This window comes from Saccopteryx bilineata, chromosome 2, assembly GCF_036850765.1.
Source record: "Saccopteryx bilineata isolate mSacBil1 chromosome 2, mSacBil1_pri_phased_curated, whole genome shotgun sequence".
NCBI classification, from domain to species: Eukaryota; Metazoa; Chordata; class Mammalia; order Chiroptera; family Emballonuridae; genus Saccopteryx; species Saccopteryx bilineata.
In genome coordinates this window covers 357,906,005-357,924,515 of record NC_089491.1, presented here as the reverse complement: position 1 = coordinate 357,924,515, position 18,511 = coordinate 357,906,005, and the positions used below count along the sequence as shown (strand labels likewise).

Below are 18,511 nucleotides of genomic sequence, written 5' to 3'. Positions count from 1 at the left end.
AAGACTTCAACTCTTCTATCCAGGAAAAGCTGAGATGTAAAAATAACTAATTTACAAGATAGATGGTGTCATTTGAGTCAGAGCAAAATAGAGCTAGATTATAAATTTCATAAAAAGGCAGGGACTGTGTCTTGTGATTTTTTTATCCTCAGTGACAAGCACAGGTCCCAGAACTTAGTAAATGTTCAATAAATATTCAGACAAATTAATGAATGTGTTGGTAGATTCAGAGAATGAGTTCAGAGAGTGATGAAGTCTCTGTTGAATGAATCAGTGAATGATTGAGAGAGCGAATTAGTTCAGCTGAGGTGATGAGTAATGCCTTCATGAAAGGGGTGGTAACACTTGGCACCAAACCCTTTTTACGTTTCATATAATATCCTTAAAAAAATCACATCAAATTTTAAGTCTCTTCATAGTTATAATTTCTTATACAGCTTTTTAATTTTCTCAGAATTTCTATTTGTCTTTCTTTTTATTGATCAGGAGGGATATAATTTCACCTCCCCAGGAATATGTGGTTATAATTCTGGGTTATGAATCATATAGTTTTCTTTCTTTCTTTCTTTCTTTCTTTCTTTCTTTCTTTCTTTCTTTCTTTCCTTTCTTTCTTTCCCTCTCTCTCTCTCTCTCTCTCTCTCTCTCTCTCTCTCTTTTTTGTGAGAAAGAGACAGGGACAGACAGGAAGGGAAAGAGATGAGAAGCATCAACTCATAGTTGTGGCACCTTAGTAGTTCACTGATCGCTTTCTCATATTTGCATTGACCAGGGGGCTCCAGTGGAGCCAGTGACCACTTGCTCAAGTCAGAGACCTTGGACTCAAGCCAGTGACCCTTGGCTTCAAGCCAGTGAGTATGGGGCCATGTCTATGTTCCCACGCGAAAGCCAGCGACTCTGTGCTCAAGCTGGTGAGCCTGCGCTCAAGTCAGCGCCCTCAGGGTTTTGAATTCCCAGGCTGATGCTCTATCCACTGCTCCACCACCTGGTCAGGTAGTTTCTGTGATTCTTTCTTTCTTTCTTTTTTTTTTTTGTATTTTTCTGAAGCTGGAAACAGGGAGAGACAGTCAGACAGACTCCCGCATGCGCCCGATCGGGATCCACCCGGCACGCCCACCAGGGGCGACGCTCTGCCCACCAGGGGGCGATGCTCTGCCCCTCCGGGGCATCGCTCTGTTGCGACCAGAGCCACTCTAGTGCCTGGGGCAGAGGCCAAGGAGCCATCCCCAGCACCCGGGCCATCTTTGCTCCAATAGAGCCTTGGCTGTGGGAGGGGAAGAGAGAGACAGAGAGGAAGGAGGGGGGCGGTGGAGAAGCAGATGGGCGCTTCTCCTATGTGCCCTGGCCGGGAATCGAACCTGGGTCCCCCCCACGCCAGGCCGATGCTCTACCGCTGAGCCAACCGGCCAGGGCTCATGAGGTGATTTTTAAAAAATGGTTATAGAATTCTAGATTTTAAATTATTTTCTCTAGAATTTTGAAGACATTATTTTAGCAACCGTGTTAGAGGTGAAAAGACACCTACTCATTTCTTTCCTCCTTATTCTTTGAATTAAGAGATTTCACCAGACTATGTGTGTGTAAAACGATTATTTCAAGTGGGTGTTTCAATCCAAAGACTTGAGGCTTCAGCTCAAGGACATTCTCTCTCCATCTTTGTTTGCCATTCTTATTTTCTCCCCATTCTGGAAGTTCCACTTGATAAATATTAAATCTCCTGGATCTATCCTTCTGACTATGTTCCATCTGGTATGTTCCATCTCTCAGGGGACACAGAGTGACTTGGGGTGTTTGCCGGAAAGCCTCCTCCCCACACCTGCACACAGGGTTGCCTGCCTAGTCAGGCCTCTCACACAGGAAGAAGCCAATTGTAGAAAAAGACCTATTTTCATTGTAGCTATTTAAAATCAACTTGGTTTCCTGATTAAAATCCTTCAATTCCAGGGAGAAAGTGTCCGGAGGTGAGGTCAGATAATGAAGGGAGGCTTCTGGGCTTCACAATATCTGGGTCTCCTCTCCTTCCTGGCCCACAGGACGATTATACTTCCTAGCTCCCTGCTGGACAAAAGTAAGCAATTTTGAGGGGTAATTGCATCTTTTAATCTTTCTACTTTAATGTTTACTACTGAGTTGAGATTCCTACTCTGATAAACACCAAAAATAATAAACAAGTACATCCTCTTAAGTCAAACATCTCTAGGCTCATTTTTCTTATTGAGAACCTTGCTTTTAGATGTGATTTTTAAAAAACAAAAGGTTCAATTTATCATTACTTTTATTTCTTTGTTTTTACAGTATTAAATTTTGTTTTGTTTCATTTTATTTTTATGGTTACTATTAATCATGCAAGTGATGCTAGTTTTCCATTGATAGTGATGTAAAGTCTCCTTTTAAAATAATTACGTTTACATGTATAAATGAGTGTATCTGAAGAAAAACACCAAAATAATTTTACAGGTAGTGCATGGATATTTCAAAAATTAAGAATTGGTAGAATGACTGAAGTTTGGAAAATAAAGCTTCATTCTAAACAAACAAAAAAAATCTCAAAGTCACACACAAACTTCAGTGTGCCTTGCTTGAGTATTTCTACTTTGAATATAAGCTTTGGTTTTACTTCCTAATACAGCAAATTCTAAACTCTTGTGTTGAATAACTGCTTTACATTCCACTCACCCCTATACTGGTGCCAGATAGCCACTGAGTATTGATAGGTTGTTCTACATTTCCTCTATTGGACACATTCCTTTGCGGACCTGTGTGTGTTTATGTGCAAAATAAGGTTTTTCTTTTGAAAATACTTTCAACAACACCTAAACTCCAGAATAAATAGCTGAAGGAAGAGTTGTTTTTGTTTGTTGGTTTATTTTTAAAGCATACCAAGAAAGAGAAGCAACACCATCCAAGTTTAGAGCTTTCAGAGGGCAGCACTCTGGCCTAGGAGAAGTGGTTTGACTCAGCTGTCAGCCTTAGCTCTTGAGTGGAGGGTCTCAAGGTTTTCTATCCTCTTCTTACCCCCCCCCCCCTATAGCGGTGAGGGAAGATTAAATTCGCATACTGATACAAAATACAGTGGTGACCTATGACTATCACATAGCTAATTTAATGTACTTTTGCTAATCCCATCATGCTTCCAACAGTTCCAAGAAATTTCCCCTTCTTTAAACTGGGAGGCGAACCCTTGGTCTGGCTTCCAAGGCAGGTCCTGCTCAGGAAACTACCGAGGTCATTTTGGGTTGGCTCGCGCCAGCAGCCTGCCACCCCTAATCTCCTAAGTAGAACAGGACGTCCCCCGCCGGCCGGCTCGCAGGCACTGACCATTGACTGAGCCCGCTGGCTCCGCACACACGGGAGCTGGATCACTTTCTTTAGGCGTCCGTGCTAAATCATTACTGAGGCAAGACGCCCAAGACGGGAAATCCCGGCAGGGACAGCTAAAGCCCGACTAGAGAGCCAGGACTGGGTACTACTCCGCGCGGTGGGAGTCAGCCTAACCGCGCTCCTTAAGTAGCTACTCCTCTCAGGGGCGGGGTATATGATTATACAATACAAGCTCCTCCTAACGCTATTGGACGGCCGTAGTGTTTAATATTCACGAAGCACGGCGATGCTCCAAGACGCTTTTAACTGCCTGCCAGACGCAGGGGGCGGGCCTTTAGGAGCAAACCCTCCTCCAATTGGTCGACTTCGGAGCAAACTTGCTTTCCACTGGCTGGTGTCTGGTGACGTAGCCACTATATGCGCGGGAAGTTTGAATACACGCTTTTTGTGTGGACGGGGACCCAGGTAAGCGTTCCCAATCCCCCTCCTTCTCACTGGGTATTTCCTTTAGTTTTTACACATTAGTACTTTACCAGTACTACAACCATAAAGAACATATTCGAGCATGATGCTGTTATTGTGGGAGCTTCTGTTCGCTGTGGATGAAAAAAAATTTTTTTTAAATAAATCAAGATGTGGCCCAAACTGAACCTGACAAGCTCAGTCAATGGCCTTGTGAACTCAGGGAACTAAGGTAAACACAGGATAGTCTAAATCAAACCTTTTTAACTAAAAGCGGTTTATGGTAGGTAGCCCTGTCCTAGGGAAGAACTTTCTCTAAACAAAGGTCAATGTTTGCTTTTACTCAAGCCTGTCTGCTGTCTTTTGCATCTACGATAATGCACCTGATAACATGCCTTTGGAATGTAAAGATCATCTTCCTTCTCCTTCAGGCCAGACATCCTACCAGAGCAGAAGTCACAGACCCCTCATTGTTATTGTTATGTGAACCATTAACTGTTAACTGTCCTGTTCCTATGTAAACATTTCAACAACATTTACGTTTTCACTTTTATCCAATCCCAGAGGCCTTCTCCTGCCTCCCTAATTCAGGGGTCGGGAACCTTTTTGGCTGAGATAGCCATGAACGCCACATATTTTAAAATGTAATTCCGTGAGAGCCATACAACGACCCGTGTACCTCCGCATTATCCAATAAAAATTTGGTGTTGTCCCAGAGGACAGCTGTGATTGGCTCCAGCCACCCGCAACCATGAACATGAGCAGTAGGAAATGAATGGATTGTAATACTTGAGAATGTTTTACATTTTTAACTTTTTTTATTTTATTTTTATTTTTATTTATTAAAGAGTTGTCTGCAAGCCAGATGCAGCCATCAAAAAAGCCACATCTGGCTCGCAAGCCAGAGGTTCTCGACTCCTGATCTAATCTATCACCAATTTCATGTAACTCCCTTGTGTCTTCCCCTTTGACTCTGATGTATAAAATAAATGGTGAAACCGCCATTTTCCAGGGCACTTTCTCAATTCGTTGACACTTTGCTTCCCGGCAATTGTCAAAAGTTTGGCTCAAATAAACTCATATTTATAAGATTGGACGTTGCTTTACGTGCACATCCCTAATTTTATAGATGGAGAATCTACTTCTAACTCCTAGCTCTGGGTCTGATCATCAACCCGAGTGGGACACAGCCGTTCTCCGAGGGGCCAGGCTGGGGCCCTGGGACCCAGCACCTCCTCCCACCTTCTCCTTTTCCCCTCCCCGTCGTGGCAACTCTAGAAATCTCCCTCGTCTACTCCCTGCAGCTCCAGCTCTGGGGCTTAGTGGTCTCGTGTCTGCACGCCCTTGAGAGGACACTTGAGGCATCATCCAGCCCAACCCCATTGTGCACTTGGGGAGTCCGAGACCCACGGGAGCAGCGCTGCCCGAGGTAACCCAGCCCGCGGCCGGGCGGTGGCTAGTTAGGCCTCCTGACTCCCTGCTTGAACTTTTGGCCGCTGTCTCCTGCTTGGTGTCCCGAGTCTTCGTAATAAATTGAGATGGCCAAGCACCTGGCGCTGCGGCTCCCAGGCCACACCCCTGTATCTCCAGCACTGGGGCCTGTAGAATTCACGCCTGCGCAGAGCCTTCCAGAGGCGCGGCTTCGTGGCGGACCCCGCCCCGTTCTCTCTGGTGACGCGTCACTGGTTGCCATGGAGACTGCATTGTTTACATTCCTGTTCTGCAAGAGCCGGCAGTTCCAGTGGGATTAGGAGGCTCCCATCTTGAGCTGGTTTAGTTGTTCTTTGTGGCGCTGAGGTAAGTACATCTCAGCCCCACTCCATCAAACTCTAACTGCAGCCCTCAGCCCTACTCAAAGCTTTGTTCCCGTGGTATTCAGCCCTAATTTAGATCTAATTTTGATTTCTCTGGAGGCTACTCAGCTTTATTCAGGAATCTTGTGTTAAATTTGAATGCCATACTCAGACTTGGGAGAGGCTGTAGGAGGGCTTGGACTAGGAAGAAATGGGGAGTCTCCATGTTGTCTACTGGGGCTGAGTCCCCTGGGGTGCTCAGCCTGGTCAAGATCTGGCCAGGTTCCATCCTTGCGTGTATGAAGGGCTTCAGAGATCCCTAAGGTCAGCAGCTCAGATGTTTGGGAAGGGATGCGGTGGGGCAGATTTTCTGCCTGTCTGAGGAAGACTGTTCTCACTGCCAACCAGAGCTGTGTGCAGATGAGGTGGGGAAATTTTAGTTTTGCTGTTGCTGCTGGCTTCTTGCCTGCTGCCTTCTCATGCGTCCCCCTCCTGGTTCTCCTTTGTCACGGTAAGTTTTTAGATTCTTTTATCTCCTAAATAGGCCTAATACCCAGTAGCCAGTTTACAAATAATCCGTTTATTTTTGAAAGAAAACATGTCTGGAGCCATCTGTCAGTGTCCAGTGAACCACTGCCTTTATGACACAGCAATTCTAAAAAGTCATAAAAATGCATGAATGTATTCACCAAAAGACATGCATGAGAATCTTCATAGCATTCTCCTGATAGGCCCCAAACTGGAAACAATCCAAATATCCATAAACAGTAGAAAAGAGGGATAAATTTTGGTGTATTTATACAATGATATACTACACAGTAATGAGAACGAACAAACTACACAGTGTGGATGAATTTTACCAACGTAATGCTGAGTGAAAGAAGTCAGAGACAGAAGAGTACATACTGTATGATTCCATTTATATAAAGTTCAAAAACAACGGAACTAATTTATAGTGTTAAAAAATCAGGATAGTGGTTACCCTGTGGGGGTGGGAATGCAGAATATGACTGGAAAGAGGTTTGAGGTGCTGGTAATGCTATTTCTTGATCTGCATGCTGGCTACACAGATATGTTCACTCTGTGTACAGAGTACTGGTTATGCACTATTTTGGTATGGACATCACATAATAAAAATTGACATTTAAAGAAAGGACAAATTGCTTTCAGTTCATCTAAAGGAAGTCTGCCTTTAATCAGGACTTTGGAAACCTCAAATGGCCAAACTACTACAACCTCCACCCAAATTCCTGCCCTCGGAGTGGCACATTGCTAACAAGAACCAGTACCACAGAGCGGAGGCCCAAAGGTCCCGGTCTGAATGCCTGGTGGCAGAAAGCCAGAGGCTTGTGGATGAAATTGAAAAGAGCACCAGGAAATCCCAGAGTGATGTGAACAAGAAACTAGGTAAGACAATGTACTTAGTGTACGTGTGAACATGTTCTGATGAACTGTTAAGGTTTAGCTATACTGTCATTTGCATTATGCATCTGCAGGAGTAGCAATATATTACCTTGAACTATTGGGGAAAAACATGTATATTCTCTAGGTTCTATGTCTAAGTTCACAGCCCCAAGATAGATGATTTTAACCCATCCGTCATCTTTGATTTATTCACTTATTGATTTGATATACATTAAGCATCTAAGAGCATCTATGAACTAAGTACTGGGAATATCATATGGTATGATCAGAGTCTACTTTTAGGGGTCCCTGGTTCAAGAAGGCAAAAGATACAAACATTAATAATGAGACTATAACCAGGTAGGTGCTGGGTTGAGGGGTAAAAATGTAGAAGAATGGGAAAGACTTTCTAGAGAAATATTTGAGCTGATTCTTAAAAGAAGGGTAATTTTCTTTTGGCAATTCCATTCTTAAAAGACACTATTTAAAGGGCAATGCCCTTAAATAAATAAACAAATATAAACATAAAACTTCCCACATGCCAAAAAATGATATACGTACCAGAATTTACATACTCAAGTGTCTATAAGGATTGGGCAGGTAGCATAGGGAGTTGAATAAGACCCCTTGAGATAATAGGAAATGGCGGGGATGGTGACGTGGAGAACATGTGCTCCAACTAAGGAGGTAGCTGCTACTCAATTTCAACCATTTTTTCCCCAGGAGGTTATTGGCCCAGTGTTGCCAAATTCTCTGACTTTTTAAAAACAAAAATCTGGAAAGCTGAAAATTTACCCACTTTAAAAATGTTGGCAACTAATTTAATATATTTCTAACATTGGGCAGGATATAAAAACACCTGTGAATAAAACCTGGTCTAAGGGTAGCTAGTGTTTCAATAAGCCAAAGCTTCTTCAGTTCAGTAATGTTAGATATTAGGCTTCTCCTGATGCATTGATCCTTACCCCTACCAGCCTATAGGCAGGCCTGTTCTAAATAATTGTACAAAGAAATAGGTGTTAAAAATGAGGATCCATCTGCCCTGGCTGGTTGGCTCAGTGGATAGAGCATGAGTCTGGTATGCAGATGTCCTGGGTTCAATCTGAGTCAGAGCATACTGGGAAGTGATGACAATCTGCTTCTCCCCCTCCCCACCTCCCACAGCTAGTGGCTGGATTGGTTCAAGTATCGGCCTGGGTGCTGAGGATAGCTCCAGTTGGGCCCAGCACATCAGTCTCAGGTGCTAAAAATAGCTTGGTTGATTCCAAAATCAGCCTAGACCGGGTTGCCGGGTGGATTTCAGTTGGGGCACATGCAGGAGTCTGTCTCTCTATCTCCCCTCCTCTCACTTAAAAAAAATGAGGATATATCATTCATTTTTCACAATAATTGTGTTTCAGTAGGCATGAGAACAAAATTTTCGAGGTCTGAAACTTCATCGATTCATTAACTGATTTTAAAAATCAGCCACTTAGCATGACATTATAAAACATTAGCCATCTAGGAATTAACCTAATAAAAGATGTGCAAGAGTTCTACACTGAAAAAATACAAACTTATTGGAAGAAGTTGAAGAAATTATGTAGATTCAATGCAATGCCAATGAAAATATCAGCAGAGTTTTTATTTTTTTTTAATAAATTGGCAAACTGCTTCTAAAATTCATATAGAAATGCTATCTATAGACGTGGCTATCTTGAAGAACAAAGCTGGAAGACATTTACTGTAGATTAAAAGACTTTTTTTTTTTTTTTTTTTTTGCATTTTTCTGAAGCTGGAAACAGGCAGAGACAGTCAGACAGACTCCCACATGCGCCCGACCGGGATCCACCCGGCACGCCCACCAGGGGGCGACGCTCTGCCCACCAGGGGGCGATGCTCTGCCCATCCTGGGCTTCGCCATGTTGCGACCAGAGCCACTTTAGCGCCTGAGGCAGAGGCCACAGAGCCATCCCCAGCGCCCGGGCCATCTTTGCTCCAATGGAGCCTTGGCTGCGGGAGGGGAAGAGAGAGACAGAGAGGAAGGCGCGGAGGAGGGGTGGAGAAGCAAATGGGCGCTTCTCCTGTGTGCCCTGGCCGGGAATCGAACCGGGTCCTCCGGACGCTAGGCCAACGCTCTACCGCTGAGCCAACCGGCCAGGGCCAAAAGACCCATTTTTAAAATTGATTTTGAGGGGGGAAGGGAGGCGAGAGAGAGAGAGAGAGAGATAAGTATGGACTTATAGCTGCTTCACTATAGTTGTTATTGATTGCTTCTCTTATGTGCCTTGCTGGGGGCTCCAGCCAAGCCAGTGACCTCTTCTCAAGCTAGCAATCTTGGGCTCAAGCTAGCGACCTTTGAGCGTGTCCATGACCCCGTGCTCAAGCTGGTGAGCCTGTACTCAAGCTCGTGACCTTGGGGTTTCAAACCTGGAACCTTAGTGTCCCAGGTCTATGCTCTATTCACTGTGCCACCACCAGTCAAGCAGAGAGCAGACCATTTTTAAAAATCAAAGGAATGTTCGAAAGATAAAGTTGAAGAATCTCTAGGAAGTATCAATAGAATAAAAAAGACAGATAGGTAACAGGATAGAGATGGTAAGAAAATGAGAGGATCCATCTGGGAGGCTACATATCTAATAGGAGTTCAAGAAAGAACACAGAGAAAATGAAAAAGAAATCATTCATGAGAGAATACAAAAACATTTCTAAAACCAAAGGATCTAGGTTTACAGATGAAAAGGCCATGCCTCGTATCTGGCATAATAAATGAATAAGGTTGATACCAGTGTGAAATTTTAGGGCACTAGGAACATAGAGAAGAAATTTCTGAAAGCTTTTCAGGTCACATATAAAGAATCTGGAATCAGACTCCTCAACAGAAACTTTGGAAACTAGAAGGAAATGAAGTAATGCCATCAAAATTCTACATGATTATTATTTACAACTTATAAATCTATACATGGACAAATATAATCAAATGAAGGTAGAATAAAGGCATTTTGGACTTCCAAGGTTTCAATAATTTTACTTCACATTATCCACTTCTTAGGAAGTTTCTAAAGGATGTGTTTCAGCATATTGAAGAAGGAAACCAAGAAAAAGGAAGAAATGAAATCTGGGACAGTGGGCTCCAACACATGAGAAAGTGAATGGAATTCCTGAAATGATGGTGATGATAGCTGTACATCCAACTAGAGATTGGAGCAGGAGGAGAGAACACTATTGGAGAGAGGTCTCTATTACGGAGACAAAATTAATATGTACTTGATGGGTTTGAATATTGAGAGGATAGTTATATGTCCCTACACTCCCAGTGGATGCTTAAAACTGTGAATGGTACTTAACACTACACATATGCTTTGTTTATCCCATACATACATACCTTTTTTTAAAAACTTTTATTTATTGATTTTAGTGACAGAGGAAGGGAGAGAGAGAGAAAAACAGGAACATCAATTAATTCCTGTATGTGCCCTGACTGGGGATCGAACTGGCAACTTCTGGTTAGAGGATGCTTTAACCAACTGAGCCATCCAGCCAGGGCCATACATACCTTTTCACCAAAAGGAAGCACTTTAAGACTTTTTCTTGGCATATCCAAATGGCCAGTATCACTACTCTTGTGTATTGGGCCATTATTAAGTCAAATAAGAGTAACTTGAACATAGCACTGTGATACTGCAACAGTCAATCTGATAACGAAGATGGCTCCTCAGTAACTAACTGTAGTGTAGTATATACAAGTTTGTTTGGTTTTTTTTTTTGTTGTTGTTGTTGTTTTTTTTGACAGAGAGAGGGACAGAGAGGGACGACAGACAGGAAGGGAGAGAGATGAGAAGCATCAATTCTTAATCGTGGCACCTTAGTTGTTTATTGATTGCTTTCTCATATGTGCCTTGACTGGGGGGCTAAAGCAGAGCGAGTGACCCCTTGCTCAAGCCAGCGACCTTGGGCTCAAGCTAATGAGCCTTGCCCAGACCGATGAGCCCGTGCTCAAGCCAGTGACCTCGGGGTTTCGAACCTGGGTCCTTCACATCCTAGTCCAATGCTCTATCCACTGTGCCACCGCCTGGTCAGGCTGTAGTGTATATGGTTTGGATATGCTGGAAAAAGGTATGATTCATGTTCCAGGTGGGACAGAGTGAGAAGGTACGAGATTTCAGAACAGTGCACAATTTCAAACTTATGAATTATTTTTTTCTGGAATTTTCCATTTATTTTCAGACCTCAGTGGACCACAGGTAACTAACACCATAGAAAGCATAACTGCAGATAAGGAGAACTGCTAGTTCTGTTAGAAAGTTTGAAGAAAAATTAGTAATAAATATATAGAAAGTAAAGCAAAAATACAGTTATTAATTCCCTCAAAACAAAAAGTTGTACAAGGAAAGAAATTTATCACAGCATACTATATGGTTCAGGTATATATAACATTTGCATGTTTACAATAATACCAACAAGCATTAGCTTATTACTTAACAAAATGATGATACAACTATATTGGGGAGATGGAAAGAGTAGAAGTATGTTGTGAAAGTTGTGTAAGAGCAAATAAATCCATACCTTTCATCATAGGAAATCGATAGATAATATTCAAACTGATAATGAATATACAGCAGTGTAAGCAAATGTCAGAAGAAATACTCAAAGTGATTACTGTTTTCTTCCAGAAAGTGGTTGTGAGTAGGGATCTGTCAGAGAATTGTAATACTTGTAATACGAATTGACTTTTCAAGCAATATACATTTATATCTTTGATAAAAAAAAAACAAGTTATTAAGAACGGTGGACATTGAAGAATTAAGAGTCAATGAGTATAGAATGATCTTTGGGTTAATTTGATATTGAATGTAAGAAGAAAGATTTTCCTTCCCACCCTCCCTCCTTCCCTCCCTAAGAAGCTCTAAGAAGAAAATAACATATCTCATGTAGTTTTTGCAATAGTCTTCAAGTTTCTAATCCAGAAGTTGGTTGCATTGGGATTAGATTAACCCTGCCATAACTTCTCTGTGTGCTCAGAACAGAGGCTTGAGGAAGTCAGATTCTGGAAGAAAGAGTTAGACGACAAACTCGAGCAGCTTGTGTATTTGACCGAAGATCTACTCACATATCAGACCAGACTGGAGAGAGCCCTGGAGAGTTTGAAGGAGCCCTTGCACATCACTCAGAGGTGCCTGGAATACAGGTAGAAGGGAAGGCTCCTTCTGTGAATCATCTGTTGTGAGGAGTGAAATGCTGGGTGGTGAAAGCTGACTGTGCTAGGTGGCGGCTTAGGAGGAGGCAAACGAGCATGTGTTGTTTTAGAGCCTGAAATTATCTCGGCATGCCCGTGGTGCTGGGAAGTGGAAGGAGCACTAGACTGGCTTCATGTCTAAACTCTGCTCTTGACTAATTTAAGTATAAGTTAGGACTAGGTTTGGCTGTGGGTAATCAGAAAACCGCAAAATAACACGGAACTGAAATAAGATGGTTTCTTTCTCTCTCATATTTAAGAAGTCTGGAGATAGTTCAGGGTTGGCATGGTGTGCCACAGTGTCAGGGCTCCGGGTTTTTTCTATCTTGTTGCTCCACGGTGCATGGCTTTCACTCCTAAGGTTACCTGGTGATTCAAGATGTCAGCCTTTATGTCTACATTCCAGCGAGAAGGAATAATTAGGGTCTGGCATTCACCATGTCTGCTTGCGTCCTGTTGACCAGAACTTAGTCACATGCCACAACACTAGAAACTAGGGGATGGTAGTCTTTAGTTTAGGCAGGCACAGCAGATACTACAGTTACTAGAAGACAAAAAATTGCTCCTATACAAAGAGTCACAAAGAAGCACTTAGTCCAGAGAGCACTGTGCAAACAAACATAACTTTTTATTATAATTTCTTTTCCATGAGTCCTGTGAGTAGGATGATTATCTCTACTGTGGGCTAATGGTGATTTCCAGACCTGTTCCCTGTCACAGTCCTAGATGACGCATCTGAACAGGTCTCCTCCCTACCAGCTTAGCCCCCTCCAATCCAGTGCATCCTCCACATTGGCTGTTGAGTGAACCTTTCTGAATGTGCATTTTTATAGGTCACCCTCATGCATTAAAAACTTTCTTAAAAATTGTAACCCCATACATACCCTAAAATATTCAAGATAAAGTTCAAAGTTCTTAGCCTGGCAAACAAGGTTCAGCGTGACTGGGCCCACCCTGACCTCTCCAGGCCCGTTCCTCAGCCTCAGCGGTGGGATGTGCTTAGGTGCGCTGAGCTACTTGCAGTTTTCCAAACACACCATGGCTCTGTCCACACTGTGCCCTCTTCCTGGAAAGCCTCGTTCCCTCTGCAGCAGCTAGGCAGCAATCTCCCCAGCCAGATTTAGAGCATTTGTGAAGCAAAGACAAGATCGTCATTGAAGAGGCCAACATCCAGTCAGTTCAAGTCTGCACCTCAGGGCAATTAGAAGGCGATGTTGCTGAATTGATTGAGTACGTGCTATCATGTGCCTAGTACTGCTTTCTGCTTTTATATCTCATCGGTTCCTTACCACACCTTATGAAGTACTAATTTTATACACATTTCACAGGAGAGGAAACCAAGGCACAGACAAATAATACAGCGTGCCTAAGGCCACACAGCTGGTGAGTGGTGGGGCCTTTCTCCCAAGCACTATCATGCAGGGGAGAAAAGAACAAAACATCAGGCAGTGCTGGTCAGTTTTGGGAGTAACAGCATAGTGGTTAAAAACATCTGGAACACCCAATTCTGTGACTTAACCTCCCTGACACGCAATTTCCTCACCTGTACTTGAAAGGGCTGATGGAGAACATTCATATGAGAAGCTCAGCATAAGGCCTGTCACATAGCTAGTGCTCAGTGGTGGGGGTAATATTACTGTTGGAATTATTATTATTATTATGAAGCATCTTTCTAGATCCAAATCCTTGTCAAGAAACGGAACTAGGATCAAGGAAGGAAGGAAACATAATTGTTTGAAACTCTAAGCCAAAATAAATGTTTTCACTAAATGGGTAAGAACTGATGTTTAAATTGAGGGGGCATTTTTCAGACTAAGTGGCCAGTCATTGATCAATTTTTCTTCATTGCACTTTAGATTTTTTTTTCAAGGCTCAAAGACACCAACTAGTGTACATCCCCAACCATGTCATCTAGACAGTTTGGGTGCTTCTCAAATCAGATGTCCAGATTAAATGTCCAGATGTTAGCAAATACCGAGTTGCCTACCTCCACAAGTTGGATGACGTGCTGCCTTTCTCTGGTCAGGGAGAAGCGAGTCGGCATTGACCTGGTGCATGATGAAGTGGAGCAGGAGCTACTAAAGGAGGCTGAGATCATCCGGGGGGTGATGGCCCTGTTGACTCGCAGCCTGGAGGAGACGACAGAGCAGATCAGGTGTGACCGTTTGGGGCCACCTTCACATCTTCACTGGGCGTATCTAGAAAAGACAATACCCACAAAGTCTGGGCTCCAGGGCATAGAAAGAATGGAGTTTAATATTCCTACAAGCACTTTCCATGACCTGAGGTGGCTTGGGAACATTGAGAATGAGGCCTGTTTTTCAACTGCCAGTCTGTAGGGCAGTGCTGGTCCACCAGAAATTTCATGCCAGTCCGTGAAAGAGTTGAACCACCGTGATATTGTAGGAAGATTACAGACTGAATGATCTTGGTGGAATTTGCTTATGCTCAGGGTGATTTCTGCCTCAGTGGTCCCTGAAATCATTCTCCTGTTTTCACTGGTCCCTAAAGTAGAAAAAGCTGTAAACCACTGGGCTTGACAACCTCTCGTACCTGACAGTCATCCTCTGGTGGCAGGTGGGGACGGGGTGGGATTTCAGCTCTGATTATAAACTGGAGGGGCACTGGAGCTGTTTTTTGCCAGAACTGACCTCTCTCATAGTGTGTGCCACAATGGCGACAACAGAAAATGTCACACTTGGAGGGAGGCTTGGTTACATTAATTGGTCACTAAGCATTTAATTGATATGTGTGTGGGGGAGGGTGGTTTGATGATGGGAGGTAGGGAGGCAGTGCTGCCGTCCTGTACTAGTCCTGGCTGTAGCTTCATTTTCCAGGGTCTCCCAAGAAACTGTAAGTGGCACCTGGGCATTCCAGAGGGAGAAATCTTTACCTTCTCCCTTCAGGCTGAACCGCTCTGCAAAGTACAATCTTGAAAAGGATTTGAAAGACAAGTTTGTGGCCCTGACCATTGATGATACCTGCTTCTCACTCAACAACAACTCGCCAAACATCAGATATTCTGAGAACGTCGTGAGGGTTGAACCAAAGTGAGTGGGGTCCCTGACTGCCGGCCTGGCCCTGCTGTCTTCCTCCCTGCGGTGTAGCGCCCAGTGCCCCCCACAGGCAGGCCGGACCGCACGCTGTCCTGGCAGCAGGCCGGGAGCTGGGCGGGCGATCCTGGGGCAGAGGGGGATGCTGAGCGGTGACTACCCTGAGAGCAGGGCCAGGGGCTCCTTCGTCCTCCAGGTTGGGCCCCACTTTAAGAAAGTCTGATATAAAATTTTTAAACATTTAAAATGTGTTCTTTTACCTATTTGTGTTTTCAACAAGTAAAAGAATCTAAAACTGTACAAAGAGCATGTTAATAATCTTCCTTTATCCCCTTATATTCTTACCCCAGGGATAATCACTGTTATCTGTCTTTTCATACAAACATATATACACACTCACACACACAAATTTTGCTTTGTTTACAAAAAATGGGATAATACTATGTACCTTTTCTATAATATCTGACTTACGTTTTCCAGTTAATATTGTAGCACAGACTCACCTCAAAATTTTTAAACTACCTGACCAGGCGGTGGCGCAGTGGATAAAGCGTCGGATTGGGATGTGGAGGACCCAGGTACGAGACCCCGAAGTCGCCAGCTTGAGCGCGGGCTTATCTGGTTTGAGCAAGGCTCACCAGCTAGGGCCCAAGGTCGCTGGCTTGAGCAAAGGGTCACTTGGTCTGCTGTAGCCCCCCAGTCAAGGCACATATGAGAAAACAACGAACAACTAAGGTGTCACAATGAAGAATTGATGCTTCTCATCTCTCTCCCTTCCTGTCTGTCCCTCTCTCTGTCACAAAATAAATAAATAAATAAATAAATAAAATTAAAGTGCTAAAAAAACAAAAAAAAATTTTTTTAAACCTTTTTGAGGTGAACCATACATATAGAAAAATACACAAATAATAAACACAATTTAATTATCTTGTGTATCTTTTGCTGTATAACCAGTTACCCCAAAACTTAGCAGCTTAAAATGAGAAACCTGTAATATCTCCCAGTTTCTGTGGGTCAGGAACCCAGGCGTGTTGCTTAGTTGATGCCTTGGGCTTCTGTCACATGAGGCTGTAGTCACACCATCTGCTGAGCTGTGGTCTTATAGGAGGTCTTAAGTAGTTGGGAGTGGGGCCCACTTCCAGGCTGACTGCTGTGATTATGGCAGACGATGCCACGTGAGCCTTTCCCCCTACCCCCCACTGGCTCTCTAGGGACATGTTGGCTGGCTTCCCCCACAGTGAATGATCTAAGGGGAAGCAAGGAAGAGAGTGCACCAAGACACAACCACAGTCTCCTTTTGTTTTTAAATTTTTTTATTATTCATTTTAGAGAGGAGAGAGAAAGGGAGAGAGAGAGAGAGAGAAAGAAGGAGGGGAGGAGCTGGAAGCATCAACTCCCATATGTGCCTTGACCAGGCAAGCCCAGGGTTTTGAACCGGCGACCTCAGCGTTTCCAGGTCGATGCTTTATCCACTGCGCCACCACAGGTCAGGCTACAGTCTCCTTTTAACCTAATCCCAGAAAGGGATCTTATCATTTCTATTTGTGAGAAACGAGTCGATGAGGTCATCCCACAACTGAAGGAGAGGGATTTGCACAAGGGTGTGAATGTCAGGAGGTGGGGGTCCTTGGACCATCTCAGAGGCGGCTGCTACTCACAGTGAACAGTCCCCAGAAACCGCCAAGCAGGTCAAGAGAGATGACGTATTACCACCACCATATAAACCCCAGCCTGCTTCCTCTCAATCGTTACTCCCTCTTTTCCACCCAGAGGTCACTACATTCCTGACTTCCCAGAGGTGTGTCTGCTTTTACGAGTATGAAATAGCATCATATACCCTCTATTTTTATGTGTCAGTTTTCTTCCAGTCAACATTATTTTGAGATTCATGAGTGCTGTTACATAAAAGCAGTTCCTTATCAAACTAGCAGTTTATATCAGTATGAACTTGTGGTTTCCTATTTTATTCAGTGTGTTATAATCTGTTACTATTATCATTTATTTGGATTCTCAAATTGACTCTACCTGTGTGTGTGATCTTGACCAAGGTACTCCTGCTTTCTGAATCTCTGTTTTCCTCATCTGTAAAATGGGGGTTATGAAAGTTAGCTTACTAGACCATCATGAGGCTTAAGTGAGATAATGTCTGTAAAGTGCCAGCCCAGCGCTTGGCACAGAGCAGGTAGGTTTCCTCACAGCGATGGCTTTTGCCGCTGACAGACCACTGCTCGCTCTGCCCGGAGATAGGAAATGTTCTAGGTGCTTCTGGTGGGAAAGGTAGCTTCCAGTGCATTTCCGGGAGCTCGTCCCCGCCCTTTCTCCTCCTTCCCAGTCCAGATGTTCTGTGGACACATGCACAGACTCTGACTCTGTTTCAGTTCTGTGAGTCTGGAAGACTGGTTGGACTTCTCCAACACCAACGTGGAGAGGGCTGACAAGCAGAGGAACAACTCCCTGATGCTGAAGACCCTGGTAGACCGAGTTCTGGCCCAGACGGCCAACGACCTGCGCAAGCAATGCGACGTGGTGGACACAGCGTTCAAGAACGGGCTGAAGGAGACCAAGGATGCCAGGGACAAGCTGGCTGTTCATTTGGCCAAGGTAAGGCCCCTGCGGGGAACATGGGAGAGTGTGCTAAGAATGTTTCATCCTGGAAACCTGGAGTGTCCTCTGGGCCAGCCTGCTGGCCTTCTGCGCCTGTCATTTTGGGTTAACTGAGAAGTAGGCCTCATTCCCATCTCTCCTTCTTAGCAGCAGGCTTAGAGTTTTGGGGGACTGGAGTGGGACTAGGCTCCACTCTGGGCCTCCTTTGTCACTCCTGGCTGTAAAGAACAGGCTATCTGCTTACTCTGGGCCTCACCTTCTCCGATGTGAAATATGGAGATGGACTATATGGTCTCAAATATTGTTTATGACTGAAGTTCTGTGAGTTGAATGTAACCTATTTCTCCAAACCCAGCTGCAACTTCGGGATGCTGGCTGGTTGTTCTGCTCAGTTATCCAGTGGTGTGCTGGTAAGCTGGCTCTCGGAAAAGTAAATAAATACATAAATAAGTAAAAGTCCCTGATTTGTAGAATTTGCAGGTTTCCATGATGTCAATACTTTGATTACAATTGACTTCAAGCTACCCATTTAACAATGGTCTGGCAAAGTTCCTGAATAGTTAACCATCAGAGCCCACGTGAGCCTGCTCCAGTATACCTCCCTTACCTGCAAGGACCCCGGGTCCTGAGCATATCTGAACATCCCACAGGCTAAACTCAGG

The 18,511-nt window shown here is 44.0% G+C and overlaps 1 protein-coding gene across 5 annotated transcripts in view; it reads left to right on the top strand.

Annotated features, from left to right (window-relative positions):
* The first annotated feature begins 5,454 nt into the window (after nt 1–5,454).
* The window catches only part of TEKT1 (tektin 1), a 37,529-nt gene continuing 24,472 nt past the window's right edge, over nt 5,455–18,511 (top strand). For 3 of the 5 annotated variants that reach the window (XM_066262961.1, XM_066262958.1, XM_066262962.1), the window contains exons 1-6: nt 5,455–5,577; nt 6,774–6,980; nt 11,979–12,144; nt 14,219–14,347; nt 15,099–15,242; nt 17,624–17,846. In XM_066262961.1, the coding sequence (XP_066119058.1) occupies nt 6,791–6,980; nt 11,979–12,144; nt 14,219–14,347; nt 15,099–15,242; nt 17,624–17,846 (852 nt within the window). In that variant the 5' untranslated portion in view covers nt 5,455–5,577; nt 6,774–6,790. Of the gene's footprint in view, nt 5,578–6,034; nt 6,085–6,773; nt 6,981–11,978; nt 12,145–14,218; nt 14,348–15,098; nt 15,243–17,623; nt 17,847–18,511 lie in introns of those variants that run through there. The other 2 variants (XM_066262960.1, XM_066262959.1) reach the window with 2 other exon arrangements.